General features: G+C 40.3%; 4 protein-coding genes across 8 annotated transcripts; 2 read left to right on the forward strand and 2 right to left on the reverse strand.

Moving 5' to 3' along the window:
- The first annotated feature begins 2136 nt into the window (after positions 1-2136).
- On the forward strand, positions 2137-6969 carry LOC115106100 (aldo-keto reductase family 1 member B10-like). The gene is made up of 6 exons (XM_029628667.2): positions 2137-2160; positions 4981-5087; positions 5365-5446; positions 5560-5643; positions 5742-5824; positions 6076-6969. Exons 1-6 carry the CDS (start codon positions 2137-2139, stop codon positions 6116-6118), a joined length of 423 nt encoding a protein of 140 aa, XP_029484527.2. The 3' UTR covers positions 6119-6969.
- LOC115106930 (aldo-keto reductase family 1 member B1-like) lies at positions 6966-17045 on the reverse strand. Of its 2 annotated transcripts, XM_065008156.1 has the most exons (11): positions 16968-17045; positions 11785-11915; positions 11131-11298; positions 10692-10808; positions 10532-10609; positions 10316-10438; positions 10091-10197; positions 9735-9816; positions 8979-9062; positions 7672-7754; positions 6966-7575 (listed from the first exon to the last, which is right to left on the reverse strand). In XM_065008156.1, the coding sequence occupies exons 2-11, from the start codon at positions 11854-11856 to the stop codon at positions 7533-7535; spliced, it is 957 nt and encodes a 318-aa protein (XP_064864228.1). In that variant the 5' UTR covers positions 11857-11915; positions 16968-17045; the 3' UTR covers positions 6966-7532. The 2 variants fall into 2 exon arrangements, with proteins under 2 accessions (XP_064864228.1, XP_029486009.1); XM_029630149.2 differs by lacking the exon at positions 16968-17045 and having other exon boundaries at positions 11785-12020.
- On the forward strand, positions 16502-19304 carry LOC115106933 (short transmembrane mitochondrial protein 1-like). The gene is made up of 3 exons (XM_029630152.2): positions 16502-16632; positions 16785-16838; positions 18715-19304. Exons 1-3 carry the CDS (start codon positions 16618-16620, stop codon positions 18787-18789), a joined length of 144 nt encoding a protein of 47 aa, XP_029486012.1. The 5' UTR covers positions 16502-16617; the 3' UTR covers positions 18790-19304.
- On the reverse strand, positions 19006-21011 carry LOC115106932 (small lysine-rich protein 1). Of its 4 annotated transcripts, none has more exons than XM_029630151.2 (3): positions 20866-21005; positions 20596-20672; positions 19006-20429 (listed from the first exon to the last, which is right to left on the reverse strand). In XM_029630151.2, exons 2-3 carry the CDS (start codon positions 20596-20598, stop codon positions 20163-20165), a joined length of 270 nt encoding a protein of 89 aa, XP_029486011.1. In that variant the 5' UTR covers positions 20599-20672; positions 20866-21005; the 3' UTR covers positions 19006-20162. The 4 variants fall into 4 exon arrangements, with proteins under 4 accessions (XP_029486011.1, XP_029486010.1, XP_064864230.1 ...); XM_029630150.2 differs by having other exon boundaries at positions 20862-21005; XM_065008158.1 differs by having other exon boundaries at positions 19006-20672; positions 20866-21011.
- Positions 21012-21220: the final 209 nt, after the last annotated feature.

The following is a 21220-nucleotide window of genomic DNA, read 5'->3' on the forward strand; positions in this document are numbered from 1 at the left end:
TAATGGCAACTGAGAGCAAAGATCCACCCCCCTAGACGACATGACAAATAACAGATCTTAAGAACATTATACAAAGAAAGCCACCAATCTGATTCCCCATTTATCAAACCATCCCTTCACATGGTTTAGGAATAGTAAACAGACACATTCACAGATAAGACTAACCTTTCCCCTCTGGGGCCCAATGTAACTTAGCCCTAGCAGGAAAGGGATAACTGCAAACTGCAAACAGTATTATCCAAAAGACATTCTAATGACAAATATCTCACATAAGCAGTAATAAACAACATCGTATTTATAAATGTTACCTAAAGAATTCTGATTCTGCCACGACAAGGGTGAGAATCTGTTTCACTTGTTCTTTGAATGTAAATTCAGAATTTTGGGAAAACCTTGCAAATTCTTATTTACCATTGTGAATACTACCAATGTTTTTGACATGAAACATATATGTTACTAATGATGACACGACCACTGAAATTATTGTGATTTTTTTTTTATTGTTGTTGCCAAATACTTCATACACAAACAAAAATTCCAAAAATCTATACCAAAATTACACTTTTGTTGATTGAATTTAACTATTTTATTAAAACATTAGCCCTATGTCTTGTTTTGCACGCTTTGTACAAAATAATAAAATGCAGTACTACAGGATATTTCTCAACGTAGCTCTTTATTAGCTAGCTACAACTTGCATGTTCACTTATCTCCAACCATGATCAACTGACCATGACCTAACCATCTGGGTGGTCTTAACCAATCATAGCACAGTATGATACGGTGGTAAAATGCATCCAATTAGAATTCAGTATGTTTACACATATGAATATGTCACCCTCGTGAACAATAACAAGAATAACATTTTACTACATAATTATAATAAGATTTTTTCAGAGTGATTACAATGGCACTAGAATTTATTTTTACTTATTTATTTTTTATATACTATTTGTTTGTTCCAATATTTTCTCATTAATACCTGCGTTCTGTTTTGATGTAAGAATGTACATTGTTCTGTATTTTGATGTATTTTTTTTTAACTCAATGTTTTTTTTTAAGATAGGCCTTTTCAAAAAAAAATTGTTTTTAAAGATGAGACCTTTCAAAAAAAATGTTTTTGTCGTTGTCCGTTCTCAATGGACATTGTTAAAAATGGGCTGCTTGGTAAATTCATTCTGACTTATTGTACCAGAGCGCAGAATAACTGATGAGTTTACGAACGATCAAGGGTGTCAGTAAGCGTTAGGGAAAATAACAATTTAAATTATTGCCAGCAGCACCAACGTTTTGAATAACATGAAAAAAGCCTAACCAGTTTTGCTTGGTGAGTAGAATGGTCTGAGTTATGATGTGTTCTCCTGTTTATATCTGGAAGTAGCTAGCAAGCTAGCCAACTTTAGCCAGTTAGCTTGCGTGCTTAACCCTGCTCCTTGGCCTATTTGGGGGTTGAATAATCATTGTGAGAATCAAGGAGAGTTGATATTAGGTAACATATTAAAATTGACAGTATATATGGGTGAGAGCACGAATGATGTTTACAAATAGTCAAACTTTGCACCACGCCGCATTTAAACAATCGCTAAAGGGCGAGGGTTCTGTGTTGATGTAGTGAATTTGTTATTGGTGTAAAAAAGACGAAGAAACTCGTATGCCAAACATCACCACATTAGTAAACTATTTGGTAGAGCAGGGTCACAAGACATCATATGGGAAAGTACAACCAGCGAAACATTGTAACACAACAGCAGGGGAGCAGGTGTCGAACTCTCGATCCTTCTAGCCCGAAGTCCAGCGCGCTATCGACAGTGCCACAAAAATATGCTCCAGCGGCAGAGTCGATATCAGCGCTTATAAACCCAGGGTCGTTAAAATAGTAATTAAAGCCTCCCTGTGAACAGAAGTTATGATTATTTTGACTATAATTGTTTTATTCTTCACCTGGTAACATAACGTTAGACGAAACGACAGCGGTATAGTAGAGGTCTTTCTGAGTTTAAGATAACAGAGATGGAGACTAGTTTTTTTTGTGTTTTTTTTTGTTATTTAACTAGGCAAGAACAAATTCTTACTTACAATGACGGCATAGGAACAGTGGGTTAACTGACTTGTTCAGGGGCAGAAACGAGCGAAAAGATGAATCAATTCAATGGCCTTGGAGTAAGTCTCATTGTCAACATGAATATTAAAAATCGCCCAACACAATGATTTTATCATAGTCCTCAAGGACAATAGACAATAGTTCAGAGAAATCAGTAAAGAAAGTGGGGCAGTGTTTTTTGGTGGCCACCAGTGCTGGCTATAACCCTGTATAGCCAGCACTGGGGGCTGACATTTAAACAGTATAGCATGATAAATGAAATGTCCTTACAGCTGAGTGCATTAGTAAAATGCTCAGAATGATGCATTACACACAGATATCTACACAAAGTCCACAGACCGCAATACCCTGCTATGTGCGGATAGTATGCATCGTCTTCCCCTCAAGAATGGTCTACCATATAGCCAGTTATGCAGGTTTAAACAAATCTGTGGCAACCAGGCGGATTTTGACAGCAATGATAAAACAATGACAAATTCAAAATGAGAGACTACAAGGACAAAACTCTTGACACTGCAATGATGAAAATATCTCATCCAAGAGAGGAATTACTAAAAACTCAACCAAAGAAGAAAAACAACGCAACTGTCTTTTGCACTAAGTACACCAAGGGTTCAGAGAAAATTAAAGCAATACTGAAAAAGCACTGGCATATTCTGTAATCAGACAACAACAAAAATCGCACACCTCTTCAAGAAACCCACACTCGTGGTCTATAAGCGTGGTCGTAATATTGGAGGTTACTTGGTGAGATCTGACATTACCCCTGAGCCCACTCAGACACTCTTTTGACACCCATTCCAAATGGGAACTACAAATGTCGCTCATACGCACAGTGTAATAGCACTATAAAAACATCCTTCTTCAGACACCCACATATGGGTCGAAAAATCCCTGTTAGTGGTATCATCTCATACAAGACCAGGGGAGTAATCTATCTCATCACCTGTTCATGTGGAAAAGCCTACGTAGGACAAAGGAAAAGACAATTAGAACAACGCATAGCTGAACACCAGAGCTCAATCAGGTGTAAGAGCGTTGACTATCCTGTAGCAGCTCACTTTGTTGAAGCTAACCATCCAATCTCCTCCCTCAAATACACAGGCATTGAGAATGTTGCTCTACCAATGAGAAGAGGTAACATTGAGATCCTACTACTACAAAGGGAGGCTTACTGGATATCCTACTCTGCAAATATTGACCCCTAGTGGTCTGACTATTGACTTTGATCTCAGGCCTTTCTTATAAACAATTATTTATTTTATGAACAAGTATCATAAATTGATATATTCTTTCTACAGCTTATTAGCATACACCTATGTTTCTATATGATAACAATAGCCTAATATATTTAATATGCCATAAACTATTGTTTTTTTTAACAGTTTCACTAATTCATTCTAATAAATGTCATCATTATGACACACCCCTCACTATTGTCATTAGTTGCACTAATTGCACTGTTTGTCATAACCTGGTTCAAGTACTCATGACATTGCCCTGAAGAAGGCACCGTGATGCCAAAACATTGGTAAATACCCAATAAATTACTGGGAGTTTATATATGGAGTCTGCGACTCTATTTATTTTGATAGTTAATAGTTTATTCACCGCTAGTCAGCACTTCCAACAAACTACTTTTTTCTGGGTGTGTGCCAGCTGATGTTTCAATGTTGACAATTCTAAATTAATTTGCTGCATTTTTCCATCCAGTTTTCTTTATTTTTGTAATACACTGAGTTTTCAAAACATTAAGAATAACTGCTCTGACCAGTTGAAAGCTGTCATCCCTTCTTGATGTCACTTGTTGAATCCACTTCAATCAGTGCAGATGAAGGGGAGGAGACAGGTTAAAGAAGGATTTTTAAGCCTTGACATGGATTGTGTATGTCTGCCATTCAGAGGGTGAATGGGCAAGACAAAAGATTTAAGTGCCTTTTGAACAGGGTATGGTAGTAGGTGCCAGGCACACCGGCTTGTGTCAAGAACTACAATGCTGCTGGGTTTTTCACGCTCAACAGTTTCCCGTCCACCATTCAAAGGACATTCAGGCAACTTGACACAGCTGTGGGAAACATTCGAGTCAACATGGGCCAGCATCCCTGTGGAACGCTTTCGACACATAGAGTCAATTCCCGACGAATTGAGGCTGTTCTGAGGTGCAACTCAATATTAGGAAGGAGTTCATAACATTTAGTATACTCAGTTTATATTACACTTGATCGTTCTTGAGTAAGCTTCTCCAGTTCTTTTTGTTTTTCTTCTAACTTACTCTGTGCCTCTATGGTAGTGTTTTTATTTACATTATTTGTTGTTATTTTTGTACTTTCCCCCTTTTTCTCCCTAATTTCAATCATGTCTCATCACTGCAACTCCCCAACGAGTTCAGGAGGTGAAGATCAAGTCATGCATCCTCCGAAACATGACTCACCAAACCGCGCTTCTTAACACCTTAACGCCCACTTAACCCAGAAGCCAGCCGCACCAATGTGTCAGAGGAAATACTGTTATTAAACTGACGACCAGAGTCAGCTTGCAGTCGCTTGGCCCGCCTCAAGGAGTCGCTAGAGTGCGATGAGCGAAATTAAGCAAAGTAAAGTAAAGTGGACAGACCCTCTTGTGCTTTCTATTGTCACCACACTGAACAACTTCCCAGGCTTCCCGAATAAACAACAAAACTTTATTGGGCTTATTTGAACGTAATACACAAAGGGTCTTAATTAAAATAGATGTTTTTTTTATTTGTAATCCACCATATAATTTAATTATTTCTCAAGATAAAATACCACCACTAATTCTCTTATAATACAGTACATCCCGTGTGTTGTAATAAGAACTGTAGGTGAAGTTGAATAACCTCACATTCTTTCTACTGCCAGGTTGAATGCCACCCCTATCTGAACCAGGAGAAGTTGATCAGCTACTGTCACTCTAAGGGCATCTCTGTGACAGCCTACAGCCCCCTGGGTTCCCCAGACAGACCATGGTAAGGGCGTATACTTCAACTAATAATACCTGAGAGATATACACTCAGCATACAAAACATTAAGAACACCTGCCGTTTATATGACAGACTGATCAGGTGAAAGCTATGATCCCTTATTGATGTCACTTGTTAAATCTAATATTTCAGCTCAATGTTAGGAATGTGTTCCTAATGTTTGGTATAGTCCATGTACATTCACCTTGTACATGAATTCTGAACATACACAGCCATTTACAGTTGTCCCTGTGAAAAGATTGTAACACTGTGTCAATAACAGGGTCAAACCAGAGGACCCTTCCCTACTGGAGGATCCCAACATCAAGGCCATCGCTGAGAAGCACAAGAAGATCTCTGCCCGAGTACTGTACTCCCTTTTCACACTATCGAGCCAACCCGAACCGTACTGATATTTTCTTTAACCTGGGATCCCATTTACATGTCCGCTTTCCTCTCTCCGTCATCCTCACTTCAGGTCCTGATCCGCTTCCATATCCAACGGAACACGATTGTGATTCCCAAGTCTATCACCCCCACACGTATCCAGGAGAATTTCCAGGTATTATCTCCCATAATTCTCCATTATTTGAAGAGGTGTGTCATCTGATTTAGTTCACGTGTGTGGCTGTGGGGTAATTGTCTTTTTGAACCATGCAGGTGTTTGACTTTGTGTTGAGCGACGAGGAAATGAAGACCATTCTGGGCTTCAACAGGAACTGGAGAGTCTGCCCAATGACAGGGTGAGGCCCCATGTGGTTTATTTTGACCAATGGGCTGTAGTTTACAGTATACACTCTCTCTGCAGAGGCTCAAACTGTTTAAATAAGTATTATGAAGTCAAATTATCATTTTAATGTGATGCTGACAGCTATGTGTGTTATGCTGTTACTTTTCTTTGAATTAAAATATACTTAGTGTTCAATTGATTCCTGAACATGTGTACAACTGTACTGTCTCTCTGAATGGTGTTTTGTTTTTCTTTGTCACCCAGGAGCATGAAGCACAAGGACTACCCCTTCAATGCTGAATTTTAAGGAAACGGTGGATTCGCAAAGTTCCATCTCTGGTGCTGTGACTCGCTTGAGATGTCTGCCCTCTTTCTGTTCTCGTTTAGATTCATTCTTATTTCTCCCTTTAAGACAATGTGCAGAAATAGCCATCCTTGAGCTAGTTTCTTGCGAATACCCATACATTCTGTGATTTAGTATCTGTGTGTTGCAGTATTGTATTTCTCACGAGATATACACTCTGGCCTATATAATTGCCTTCTTTCATAGCACAATGGTCATTATTTTTCAACAATCATGGAAACATAATTTGACATCGGATCGATATTAGTGAGGTATAAAAAAAGCTTTTGGTTTCTGGTTTGATACTGTGGCAAATCCAAGGCGCCAGGCTTCCTAACGCGCACAATATGGTGTTTGTGGCTTCTCACATGACCCAGTTTGTTTCTCTTTGGTCACTCGCAAGCTTTTTCATCAATTAGCATCTACATTTACAGGCCATATATAATCTTATGACTTTAAAGAATTGATGTTAACCATAGGAATTCATAGTTCAACCATAGGAGCTGGGTATGTCATACCTGGTCTTACTGAAGTAAGTTACAGAAATATCACATGGACATTGGTGTGTGTGATGTACAGTATTACATATCAACTGTGAGCTGTTTCCTCTGTTTCCTTTTTGTTTCAGAGATTAAAAAAAGTAGAATATAAATAGTATCGAAATAGCTGATCCTAATAGTACATTGACCTATGACCTATGTTCATGAAGATGTGTTGTTGACCACTCCTTCCCTCCAATGCCTAGTCATAGGAGCCTAGAATGAGTCATCCACACTCTTTGCCTTACAGGATGATAAAGCACTTCTACTCATTGACATAGTACTGTGTTCTTTATTATATCTGCAGATGAGGAAATATTCATAGATCAAGGTAGTCGGCAGTTTATATTTCAGGATTAGAAACTTGTTTCAAATATTTCGAAATGCATAATATCTAAGTGCAGAACCTCGAGGCATTCTGGAATGAGTCACATTTGACTGTGTATGTTGTCAATGTTAACATATTGTTTGAGATATATCTAAAGAGCTGTCTAAGGACTGATTTGAATATAATTTCATATTTGAACGAGACGCACAGCATGTGTATCATGCTTTCAAAGGCACTTTCCAACATGGCAAGTTAAGTTACAACTATGCAACATGTTTAAACTTTGAACAAGTAAAGGCACTATTTGCCACTTATTACATTACACTGACACGTTCTGTTCGCCTCCTGAACTGTTCGGTCTCATGAACAATGTTAACGTAGTGGTTGAATCTATATACAACTACTGTATGTCCCCAGTGTTTTTCACAGACAGGAAGACGGGCACTACAGTATAGGAATGTGGGTGTCAGTGTCCGTTCTCTGTCTTTAGCTCCAGTTCCACGCTGAGGTTTCAGTACTCTGCATGCAGAGGGAAGTCTTTGTGCTTGTTGCCCCTGCAGTGAGGAGGAGGAGGGTACGTCAGGGAAGAACAGGTAAAAGAGATTGAGTTGAAGTCAGCATCTAGACACTCTGGAACTCTGTGGACTCACCATTCCATAGCGAATCCTCTCCAGTTCCTGTTGAAACCAAGGATGACTTTCATGTCTGCGGGACTTAACTTGAAGTCCAACACCTGTTTTCGAAGGCAACAAAATAACAATTTAGGAGTGTGAAGGAAACAGTGGCTCTGGGGTTATATCCCTGCCTTGAAACCAAGAGATTGTGGGTTCAAATCCCACAATTTCTCTTTTTGCATGCAACTCTCAATGTGAAATATACAAAAAGAAAAGGTAACGGTGTCAGTGGCTCCCAGGTTAAATCCCTGCCTTGCATGTAGTTTCAAAACTACTCTTGCCTGTTTGTGTACGACTTTCAATATCATATACACTGAGTGTACAAAACATTAGGAACACCTGCTCTTTCCATGACAGACTGACCAGGTCATCCCTTATTGATGTCATTTTGTCTTGCCCATATTTAAGTAGTCAACATGGGCCAGCATCCTTGTGGAACGCTTTCGAACACCTTGTAGAGTCCATGCCCCGCCGAATTGAGGCTGTTCTGAGGGGGGGTGCAACTCAAATTAGGGAGGTGTTCCTAATGTTTTGTACACTGTATACAAAGAGAAGGGTAACACGTGTGAAGGGGTCTGTGGCTCTGGTGTAAGGATCTCCCCCCTCCCCCCCCAAGGTTGTAAGTTTGAACTCTTGTGCTGGCTCTTGAGCATGTTTGGCTACTGAGGACTCTGCTGGTCAGTGAGTCATGGCCACTTCAGGAAGTGGCTGCCACACATTTGATGCCTGGAGGGCACTGGCATTGGCTGGAAGAGCGTGACAAGGGGACGGGCTAAACCACTCCTGGAAAAGGTGGGAACTTTGTTTAAATATAGGCACGTCTTAATTTAAAACTAAGTGCCCACTTTTTCCAGGAGGGGACACCAGGTATTTACCACCATGAGTTCTGACAGCCTTCCAACTATCCCAGAGTGAACGCAACTACATACAGGAGCTGAGCCTGGGATCGAACTGACAACTCTGTACATCAGAGGTAAGATTCTTACCAGAGCCACCAGCTCTTCCACACTTAGAACACTGCCCTTTGTATATTTGACATTGAAACAGAGAAGAGAGGAAATTTAAACCTAGAACCTCTAGGTTGGGAGGCAGGGATTTAACCTCTGAGCAACCAACTCCTTCAGGATTCTGTGTAAGCACGCCCTTAGAATGCACTTAGTGGCTTCCACATCTCTACCTAGGCAGTTATGTTTGAATGGAAAAGACACTGCCAAAGTTCAATGAAGTGAAACATTTTATTTATTGAATCGCTTCCAGTCACAATTGTAATTGTCAAAAAATACCTGGAAATTTTCCTTGATCCGGGAGGGCGTAGCCGACTTGGGAATGACGATCACATTCCTCTGGATTTGAAAGCGGATAAGGATCTGTGGAGAGGACAACAACAGGGATTGGTCACTTGACTGACCCTAGACCAAGACTCCTTTTACCCAGCCAAAGAATGTAATGTTACCATGCGAGTGTTGGACCCACACCCCGACGACGTGGTTTCAAAACAATGATTCTTACGTTAGAAGAGACGTGTCTTGGAAAATAGCAGCCAAAACCTTGACAATTGATTGTCTCCATTCTAACCCCTAGCCATTTTCTTTCAAATCTACATAAGGGACCAATATCCAATTTCATACATAGGCTAATCATTGTTTATAAATCTATCAGCATATATAATTGTACTGTAAGGTTATTTGAAGAGTGGTATATAAGCCACGTTAAGCTCAACTTGAATGGACTCTTGTTGAAAACTCAGAACTTCACAGGAGTAAGCATGGTTGAGAACACTTGTTTGTTCTGCTCTTTGTATTCCCTATATCTAGGACCATGTGTTTGGTGCAGTCACGTGACATGCCTGGATTTGAACCTTTTCATCAAAAATGTCCTCTTTTCTTATTACGTCAGATGGTCCAGCACCATTCTCAGACGATTTCTTTCATTTTTGGTGTAATTCAATATTTCTGGATACGGCTTAAAATACAGGATCAAATCTTGCTACAGTATGTCACTAAAGGCAGAATTAAGGGAAAGTGTTGACTCTCTCATACCTGTGCTGTGGTCTTATTGTGCTTAACAGCGATGGCCTTTATCTTTGGGTCCTCCAGCAGGGACGGCTCACCAGGTTTCGCCCTGTTGAAAATGTAATTTATTTTATGTTGACGTGAAGTCAAACACACGCCATTGTTTGTGGTGGGTGGGGCCTGAAAAAAAAATCTAGGGAAAGAGTAGGGTCCGACACTGAACGCACTCATTGAAACGTTGTCTATAACAAATTCAACACAATCCATGTTTTGGATCATTTCAGAGTACAGGTTGAGTGTATTTTAATTCTAGAACCTTCTATTTGACCCAAAGTGACTGTATACACATCAGAAATATCTTAGAAAAGTGTGATCTGTCTCACCATGGTCTGTCTGGGGAGCCCAGGGGGCTGTAGCCTGTCACTGAGATGCCTTTAGAGTGACAGTAGTTGATCAGCTTCTCCTGAGTCAGATAGGGGTGGCATTCAACCTGAAGGGACCAATACAAAGATGAGCTGTTGGTTAATACAGATAGATGGGGCCATAATGCCTTGATACAAACTGTATTGACTTGTTTTGTCTGTCTTGATCACCACAGACTACAGTACCTGGTTGTTGGCAGGTTTATACTTGAGGCCTGGCTTGTTCAGGATGGATTCAATCTGGTCTTTGTTAAAGTTGGAGACACCGATAGCCTTGACCAGTCCAGCATCCACCAGCTCCTCCATAGCCTATACAATAGGTCAAGATCTAGCTCAGTAACCTGTCAAATATCTTACGGTATAATGTTGTTCGCTGGTGTCTTCCATTTGTGTCTTCCTTACCTCCCAAGTGTCCAGGAAGTTGCTGTCACCTGCGATTACTTGTCCGTCTTCACCAAAAGGAAATAGATTCTCTCCAGGCTGCATTGACAAACAGATCAGTCACAGGGACAATGGTCTTCTCGCTGTTTGAAAGCTGATAGTAATTTTATTGACACCGTACCTGAAAGCACATCGGGGAGTGTATTAGGTAGAGGTCCAGGTAGTCTAGTCTGAGGTCACACAGAGTCTTCTGACAGGCTCCCTTCACCATAGACTTCTGATGGAGGGTACACCACAGCTATTTGGGAGAAACAGTTATATTAGACTGCTGCAAGTGCATGTTGAAATACAATATTATCCTATGGACAACTTGAAGTGTCACGGTGACGTGTGGCAGTTGAGTAAGAGTACGCCCAGAAGAAATGATAGTACTAGCATGACATTGGTGATTATACAGCGCATGCACATGACATGCCTTCAGCCCGTATGGAGCTCTTTGTCTGCCTGGCGTCTAGTGGGAAATCATATGACCAAATCTACAAACATGACTAATGAGTCTTGTGATTCATGACACGTTTTCCACTTTTTGACACAGTGACCAAGTCGATAATCGTCCTCACCTTACTGACGATGAAAAGCTCCTCTCTCTTCACCACCCCCTGGCCAATCATGGTGTGAATGCCATCCCCCACCTCATCCTCATTCTGGTAACAGTAGGCTCCGTCTATCTGTCTGTAGCCTGCAGAGATGGCCGCTTTCACTGCCTCTGCTACCTTGCCCGCATCTGCCTGCACAGGGATTCAGAGGAATTACAGATTAGGGCCTGGATATTGTGTTCTATTGTGGTTACCTCACACTTGATTTGAGCCTCTGTCGTGAAAGGTTACAGAATACTGTAGAAATACTAATCATGATAGATGTATGATTACACTGTATAATATAATCATCATCATCAATATCACAGAGTTAGGCCATCATTTAGTTACCTATGTTGGTAAATTCAAGTGTAGGCTAAACCGCAATTCCAAGTGTGACATTAAAACATTAGTGCAAAAAATATGCTGCTAATCTTGGTCATCATCATAGTTCATTAAAACTCCCAGGATATATGGCAAATGAGAAGACTGTCATTTATTTGAACATAAACATACCAGTAGCTGCCAAAGGAAATAAACAGTTAACTGCCTACTGTTGATTCCATGAGTTTAGTTCAACAATGATCAATGCCATCCATGCAAGAGGACTAGAAGAAACATAATCACACTTTATCTTACCCTCCATGTCCCCAAGCCTACGATAGGCATGCTGGCCCCGGTGTTGAGAGTTACAGTTGGTGTGGGTGTCATCTTTAAAGATCTGCTGTAGTATCAATCCTAGGATCCTGGTTTGTGAGAGGAGAGGATCCCTGTATTCAGAGTGGAAGGAATAAGGAATCAGTATTCTCAGTGCAGCACACAAAGAGCTGAAACACAGATGAGAGGAGGGTTTATGTAGAGGGAGAGCGACTGTTTGTTTGGTTACGCCTGCAACCCTACATCTAAAGCAGCGAATGGGGACAGAAAATGGGCAGTGAAGGAGTAGCTGAATGAATCAGCATGTGTATGTGTGTAGACGTGTGTGTACGTGCGAAAGAGGGTTTGCTTGTCACAATGACAAGGGAAACGTTTGTTTAAATCATTCCGGATGTGATGCAGGAGGCAATTCATGCTAATGTCGATTGAGTTGAAGAACGTATGATATAACAAGGTCAAGTATACAGCTTTTTGTTGGTGTTGATCAGTATTTGTAGGTTGCCTAGAGGCAAATCATCTTCCTTATACAAGGTAACAAATAAGCAAGTTTTTAAATACAATATTGGAGTGATTTTTGACCTTGCAATCAATGATTGTGATAAAAAGGACATGTCATGGTGATTTCAGCAGTCAGACTCATGGTACAAAGCTGAAAGTTGAAATCAGCAACCTGTGCATACAGTTTTGTACGCAGGTGTGACTAGCATAAAATGTATGAAGGAGGCCTAGCATAAAAACACAATAGATTAAACCCAACAGACCCAGAACCACAAACTCCATATTTTGCTTCAGATCTGCTACACAAGCCTCAAACGCATAGCTAGGTTACTAAATGTGAACCTACAAGCTATCTAGGTTAGGCATACTGTTAGCAGTGTGGTTAAGGTTAGGTTTAAAGTCCAATTTTAAGAAGAGAAACTGTAGAAACGGGCAGGGTGTAAGACTTTGACAACTGCCGACGGGCCTGGAGAGCCTGTCTAGATGTCTCTGGAGCCACAAACTATCTAGCTAGCGTCTGCAGTCCACACATTGTTTCATGCACGTTTATCTGAACTTGAGAAAAGTGGAAATGTACAAACAAAGGATGAAAAGCTGAGGGCGGAGGATAAGTATTAGCGTTACTTTAAATGATTAGATACGTACAATCCTGCTACTCTGGTTGTGTAAAATGCTTTTTGTCACCTAACTCTGTATCTAAATCAACCACGGTGGTGCACATCTCCTGCTCTTGACCTCACCCCCTGTAAGTCTGAAACGTGCATGTTCGGAATGAGGTCTCTCTGTTTCGAACAAGTCTCTTCTTATCCTCTACTCTAAGGACAAAGTAGTGCGAGAACACAGGAGACTATGGGTTGGTTTGACACATTGAGACAGTTGTGGTGGATTAAGAAAATGTAACAAGGTTGGGCTATATAAGGCAAGTCCCAACTCAGAATCATTAGGCTTTCACTCTATCTACGTCTGTGTGTGTATTGTGACCAGCCCCCTTATCAATACATTTTTTAATAAAGTTCATATCCTGATTGACCTGGTCTCTCCTCCTTATTGGTCATTTAAAATATCCACCACACACCTTTATTTGCCAAGGTAGAGTAGATGATCAGTGAATATATTCAATGTACTCGCTACATTGTAGGGATCTCATTGTATGGTAATAACTGCATGTATATACGACTTGCATCCTTGGCACAAAATTATTATATTCTACTCAATCCATAAGCTTCATTAATGTCATTCAGACTGTTTTGAGGTTGATACAATCGGCTATGAGAGCTGAGGTTCATAGCTAGGCTCTGAACTAATATTTATACCAAACGTTTTAGGGTCCATTCAGGGTCCATGGTCCATACAGACCATTTTTATCCTCTGCGTAATAAGCAAGAAAAATAGCTAGCTAACTATGTAACTTCAGCTGCATTGCACGGAAAATATCAGCAAGGCAAGCTTACAAAATTTTACATTAAATTTGCAGGAAATGCTTTGGCTAGCTAGATTCTTTACATCTACCGTTTCATAAGATGACAGTCTGGTTTGCTGGTTATTTCAGGAGTCCCTAAAACATGAACCTCTACGGGATCGGTGTCCCACCCGCGGGACGGTTGAGCTAACATATGCTAATCACATTAGCCTGAGGTTGTAAGAAACAAAAAATAAATCTCAGGACATAGACATATCTGATATGGGCAGGAAGCTTAAATTCTTATTCATCTAACTGCACTGTCCAATTTACAGTAGCTATTACAGTGAAATACTACCATGCTACTGTTTGAGGAGAGTGCACAATTATGAACTTAAATTAATAAACCAATTAGGCACATTTGGGCAGTCGATACAACATTGAACAGATATGCAATGGTTCATTGGATCAGTCTAAAACTTTGCACATACACTGCTGGCCAAAATTGAAATGGCACCTGGGCTGGAATAATACACTATGGACTTTCTCTTGCATTTCAAAGATGATTGTACAAAAAAACATGTTTTTTTTCATTGTATTATCTTTTACCAAATCTAATGTGTTATATTCTCCTACATTATTTTCACATTTCAACAAACTTCAAAGTGTTTCCTTTCAAATGGTATCAATAATATGCATATCCTTGCTTCAGGTCCTGATCTACAGGCAGTTAGATAGGGTATGTCATTTTAGATGAAAATTGAAAAAAGGGTCTGATCCTTAAGAGATTTTTAAACAACCAGATTTACAATGTCATACTCATGTCACAACGCCCATAAAGCTAACCTGCTAGATGGCTTATAATGTTAGCTAGTCAGCTAGCTTGCTAAATAGCCATTTTCGTAACTTAGCTTTGACAAAAAAAAAAAAAGCATAATAGTTTGTCTCTACATTAACTAACAAACTAACATATTCCTCACAACTGTCAATTTTTTTGTGCATGATTCGTTATTTAAGTGATAATGCCCGAGAAGCCGGTGTTTGGAGGATATATTGGCACGGATGTTGTTACCCCAACTGTTATCACCCAGGCGAAGGATATTACAGTCGTGGCCAAAAGTTTTGAGAATGACACAAATATTAATTTTCACAGTCTGCTGCCTCAGTTTGTATGATGTCAATTTGCATATACTCCAGAATGTTATGAAGAGTGATCAGATGAATTGCAAAGTCCCTCTTTGCCATGCAAATGAAGTGAATCCCCTAAAAACATTTCCACTGCATTTCAGCCCTGCCACAAAAGGACGGGCTGACATGTCAGTGATTATCTCGTTAACACCGGTGTGAGTGTTGACGAGGACAAGGCTGGAGATCACTCCGTCATGCTGATTGAGTTCAAATAACAGACTGGAAGCTTCAAAAGGAGGGTGGTGCTTGGAATCATTGTGATTCCTCTGTCAACCATGGTTACCTGCAAGGAAACACGTGCCGTCATCAGGGCTGCCATCAGTCAGGATGTGGCCCAGAAGTTAATTGATAGCATGCCAGGGCAGATTGCAGAGGTCTTGAAAAAGAAGGGTCAACACTGCAAATATTGACTATTTGCATCAACTTCACGTAATTGTCAATAAAAGCCATTGACACTTATGAAATGCTTGTAATTATACTTCAGTATTCCATAGTAACATCTGACAAAAATATCTAAAGACACGGAAAAAGCAAACTTTGCAGAAATTAATATTTGTGTCATTCTCAAAACGTTTGACCACAACTGTAGATTGTATTACATTTACATTTACATTTACATTTAAGTCATTTAGCAGACGCTCTTATCCAGAACGACTTACAAATTGGTGCGTTCACCTTATGACATCCAGTGGAACAGAAGGGAGTTTAGTCCAACGGTAGCGATTGCTGTAAAACCACCATGGCTACTCCCGCCTCCAGTAGTTGATCTCGAAGTGTTGGAGAGACTACAGAAAGATATGAAGCGTGTTGATCCATCTGATTTGTTTAAGAGACGTCTGGATACTGTGTGTCTGGATTTTGTGGCCATTTACACAAATGGTTCAAAAGAGCCAAGGACAGGACGTACTGGGTCAGCATTTGTAGTGCAGGAATGTGAGGTGGCAGTCAGGGAAAGTATTACAGATCATCCGTCTGTACATACGGCGGAGCGGATGGCCATACTGTTGGCCTTGCAGTGGGTCCAGGAGTAGTTATTTGTTCTGATTAATGTGCAGTGTTGAGTCTCCAGTCCTTAAGCTCACGTAGCAGACAAGACCTGCTTTATGAGCTGCTACAAACCCATGGCAGGATTAGACAAATGTGTATACAGATAAGATTTACGAGGCAGTTGATGTACTGGCCAAACAAGCACTTAGTAGTGGGCATGTTTGACGTTGTAGTTTCAATGAGCAAGGCAGAGGCAAAACGCCTGATATGAACAGAGATGGCAGGAGCAGTTGAATAGAGATACTAAGGGCATGCATGTATTTCAAGTACAGAGGAAAGTCGGGATACAGGAAATTAGTTTAAAACGCATATTGAGTAGAACTTCATAAAATATAGTCTATCATATTTTAGATTTTTTAAGAGCAACGGAGCTGGCAGGTAGGATTTAATTTCTGTCTCTGGTCCACACTCCAGTACAGTAGGTGGAGGTAATGCACCATAACTTTGGATGGCACCCTCCGATCAACCCCGCCGAAGAAGAAGTAGCGGGTTTGATCACACAGCGCCTCGCGTAGATGACAGAAACCTACAGACAGGAGTCGTGGCCAATGAAAATGCTTTTTGAAGGCGACATGACATGCGCATTATACACTGTTGATGACTTCGCTAGCTGTTTCGACCGAGGTTTGAAACAGGATCGCTAAAATATATTAAAAACATATTCTCCTTCGTTAGACACGACCATGCTACAGTTTTTGGTGAGTTGATATCGAAAAGAAAACAATGTATTACTGTTTACTGATGGGCTAATTATGTTGTATGCTAGCTATATAACCATCAGTGCTGCTGACCTAGCTAGTAAAAATAACATGTGTTCCGTCTTGATTAATACTTATTTATAATCTTGCAGGCTGGGTTTACCTTGGGAAACGTTGTTGGGATGTACCTCGCTCAAAACTACGAGGTACTAAGAGGAACAACTATCGCCGCGGACTAAACTCCACTACCAACCGAGCAGAGTAAGGCTTTGGAGTCAAACTACATCGACAAGGTCAATACTTAAAATATATATTATGAAACATCTACCCTGTACCAATGTTTGTCCTCTGTAGTTGCGTGCCTTTATTTTGTTTGCTGAAATCCATACTTTTCCAATGAATGTTAAAAAAATACAACCACCGTCTTTCCTTGTTGAGATTCAATGGGCGGCATTTGCGCAGGTTACAGGCTGACCACACCGCTCGTTGCAAAATAAATTTAGAAATCTGTTATTCAATTATTGCGCACCAACGAGCGTTGGCAAGGGCTAAAATATATAAATCAGTTCTATTTCTAACGCAGATCGCACTGCAAGTCCTGCCTCTCCCATCTCCTCATTGGTTTATAGAAGCAGGTACCCATGTGCCATCTCCTCATTGGTTATATCCATGTGGGTGACTGAAAGATGAACAGGTCAGTGGTGGTAATGCACCTAATTTATGAACGTTCCTAATCGCAATATAAAGTCAAGAGAAGAAAAGGCCTGGAAGGAAGAGAGATGACTGGAAACGATTCGGTTTTATGTGTGGATTAATTGAGTAGCAGAGTAGAGGAACTTGTGCATTTCAGGTAAAATAATAACTCAATGTTTATATCCCAGGACAAATTAGCTAGCAAGCTAACTAGCTAAATTGCCATGAATGTTTAATGCTTTTCGACCTGTCCCCAAATTAATATAATTGGTTCAGAGTTTGTTATGATATTTTAACCTGCATGTCGTGATTGCGTTTGGTGTGGGGGGACAAAATGTATGCAGGATGGCAGCTGATTTGGGTTCCGTGTAACAGGCTGATCACACCACTCACGTTGCAAATAACATTTTGTAATCTGTTATTCAATTATTGCGCCTGCGTTGCCAAGGGCTAAAATAGATGTCCTTTCTATTTCTGACGCAGATCGCACTGCAAGTCCTGCCTCTCCTATCTCTTCATTGGTTTATAGAAGCAGGTACCCACGTGCAATATCCTCATTGGTTATACCCACGTGGGTGATTGAAAGATGAACTGTGTTGCGGGTCGGTGTAGTAATACTATGAAAGATTAGATGCCAATCATCATAAGTTCAAAGATGAAAATGCCTGGAATGAGGAGAGATGACTAGAAACGATTCAGTTGACCGTTTTATGTGTGGATTAATTGTCGGAGTAGAGGACCTTGTGCATTTCAGGTAAAATAGCAACTCAATGTTTATATCCCAGGACAAATTAGCTAGCAACAGCAAGCTAGCTAAATAGGACAAATTAGCTAGCAAGTACTAGCTAAATTGCCATAAATGTTTAATACTTTTTGACCTGTCCCCAAATTAATGTAATTGGTTCAGAGTTTGTTTTGATATTTTATCCTGCGTGTCGTGATCGCGTTTGGTCTGGGGGGACAAAATAAATGTAGGCACGATGGTGCACGCGAGCAGCCTGTTTGGGTTCCGTGTTAGAGCAACAACAATGAGCAAACAGTCGGTTGTAGTGGGTTAACTTTGATTGAAAACGTATGGTATTCAGAAAAAGAAAAGCATGCAACCAGGACAAACATAGGTACAAGGTAGGCATTTCATAATTCACATTTTTTTGAAGTATTGACATTGGGTCGAATCGATGTAGTCAGAGATATTCCAAATAGCCAGGTCTCTGCTCCAATTTCCTGGACGGTGGAGTTAAGTCCGCTAGGAAACAACCCACTATATATGTCAGCCTGTGTCAATGGTTCCCCTGTGTATTTGCCTAAAAAAAACACACACAATAGGCCTATGCCATTGAACTCTTTCCTTTTTGGCACTCTTCTCTGATTACTCCACTTCTGTTTAAGGTCCCCAACATTTCCAAAAAGATAGAAGACTTCAAAAAGGATGTGGAGGCAAAGAAGAAACCTCCAGCAGAGTGAAGAAGAGATTGCTCAACAACATGGAAAGAAAGAACCGGGCAGATTTGAAGAGGTGGGGGACTATTGGAACAACAAGATGCATACTGCAGAGGATATATACCAAATGTTAATCTCATTTCATAGTTTCTATCAAAAGCAGTATGTGTACTAAGGTTACACTGGCAGAGGAATAAATGGTAAAAATGTATTCTCTAAGCAGGGTTTTCACAGTGCCTGGACTGGACCAGTGTTCTTTTTGTTGTTTTGTGTTCTTAAAGTAATTGGCTACTTAACATTATCTTGACATGATGGTGCTATTTATGAGTGTATATGCAAAGATGACTAACTGCTGTGGGACAACATCTACACTTCAGAAACCTTGGCCTTATCCTTGCAAGAAGCTTGGCAGGGCAGGCCTTAGCGTTCATGTCTAAACATGGCATTTTTACTACATGCGCTTGTCATTTTTGACAACTAAACAGAGTGCAGTTACTGCTTTTGAGTGATGTTATCATATAAATAGAATTGAATTGCGAGGCCTGGTCTATGGATTGTATTTCTGTGGGTGTTATGGTATTGAGAATGAGTAGCTCATGTAAATGGAATTGTTTGCAATTCTAATCTAAATGCTGGTCTCTTAACATTGTAGGCCTCACTCAGATGTTAATACATTTGCTGAATTTGGTTCTGTCATAAATTGAAAATAGGTGTTACATCACATAAGATAGTGTTGTCTAGCAAGGGACCGATCTCAATACTTCCTCACCATCCAGTAAAATAGATTATTTTGTAGGGCAGTTATTCTAGCTCGCCATGTTTTATTCTTAACATCCATTATCCAGAGAAGCATTCTTTACACGCGTCACAGAAATCTTTCCTGGGAGCATCTGGGTATGGTGCGCCAGTAGGCCAGCAGAGGTCAATGTATTCCCATGTTTTCTTTCCACTGTTCTCTGTAAATAACAACCAATCCATCAGAGGTAACCAGAGTTCTATTTTGAATTTGAACAGACTAGATCAACTAAAATATACATTATAATTAGGGATTTATTCAATCTGTAAAGCTGAAGCGTTACAGATTCTGCCATAGAAATGTAAAGGTCATTTCCGATTTAGCCAACATAAGCAGCGTTTAGCATGAATGCAGTCTGATAAATCTGGAATAGTGGTGTTTGCTTAGGGCTGGAATGAAGCGTAATTGTTGGAAGGGAGTTAATGCAATGGTATCAAACGTGAAACTAGTCCATTCCGGCCATTATTATGAGCCGTCCTCCCCTCAGCAGCCTCCGCTGATCGGGAACAGCGCCTTAATATTTATATCACGCTGGATTTCCACCATGCGGATTGAATAGAGCTGTACTAAACTGACAATGTTGGCAAGGTTTGTGGTAGAGTCACTTTTTGTTTTTTGTTTTCTTGCCCTTCATTCCTCCTGTTTTCTTTTTAGTTGACTTAGGCCATCCAAAGCCTCGGAACGCCAGACAGTCAACTGCATTGTGGGAAATGTAGTAAACATTCTGCATGGCTGCTGGACTGAGAATGTCCACTTCTGACTTGGTGGCTTTGGCACTGACTGATCTCTTCTTGGATGACCTCCTCCTCTCTGCCTTTTTGACAGGCCTTTTTGACCTTGATTTTCTGGATTTTGTTGATTGTGTAGGCTGCGGACAAACCATTTGATAATCACTATAGATAACATGGGAAAGTTCATGTTAAGCAGTATGTTTAGTAATGTAGGCTACTTGCTCTACACTGCACCCTAGACCAGTGATCAATGTATGCAACAACTGCATCAATGCTTCAAAAACTACATCCAATTTACTGTACCATTGTGTGGACATTCCTCTCCTATTTGATCTGTGAGCTCATCTGTTCATTCTCTGCAAATGTGTCACCAAAGAAACCTGGAAATATCAGGGACATCACACGAATAGGTTACTTTTCAAGTAAAGAATGCACACCCCAAAACTTACCAAGTGGCATTTTTATATTAGGTCCTTGTGAACAAGTGAAAACGTTTTTTTTTTTATGTCAAGTGAAATCACACCAATATTGAAATAACCTAGAATTGTAATCGAAATAGTTATGCTTACCAACCTTTCCGTGTAAACGTCTGGCAGAGAGACGACTTCCCGTGCGTTTGTATCCCGTTGTCGTAGAGACTAGGCTTGTTCTTGGTGTTTGAATAGGCAGCGGCTTTAACAAGGTTGTCCCCCGTCTCTGCGCTGCTGGGCATGGCGTTAGTTGCTGTCTCACATGTCCTTTGTCTCCCACAAAGAATGTCTGTTTACATCACCATGGTAATCTGCTGATTATCTCCTGGCATCATGAATATTATATTACAAAAACACCATTCCTTATTCACAATCAATAAATAGACCTATACCAAAGGGGGGTATTTTGCTTACCTTTAACTTCAGGATTAAAAAAACAAACACTTTCAGACAAGAAA

The sequence above is a fragment of the Oncorhynchus nerka genome, linkage group LG23 (genome assembly GCF_034236695.1).
Source record: "Oncorhynchus nerka isolate Pitt River linkage group LG23, Oner_Uvic_2.0, whole genome shotgun sequence".
Lineage (NCBI taxonomy): Eukaryota > Metazoa > Chordata > Actinopteri > Salmoniformes > Salmonidae > Oncorhynchus > Oncorhynchus nerka.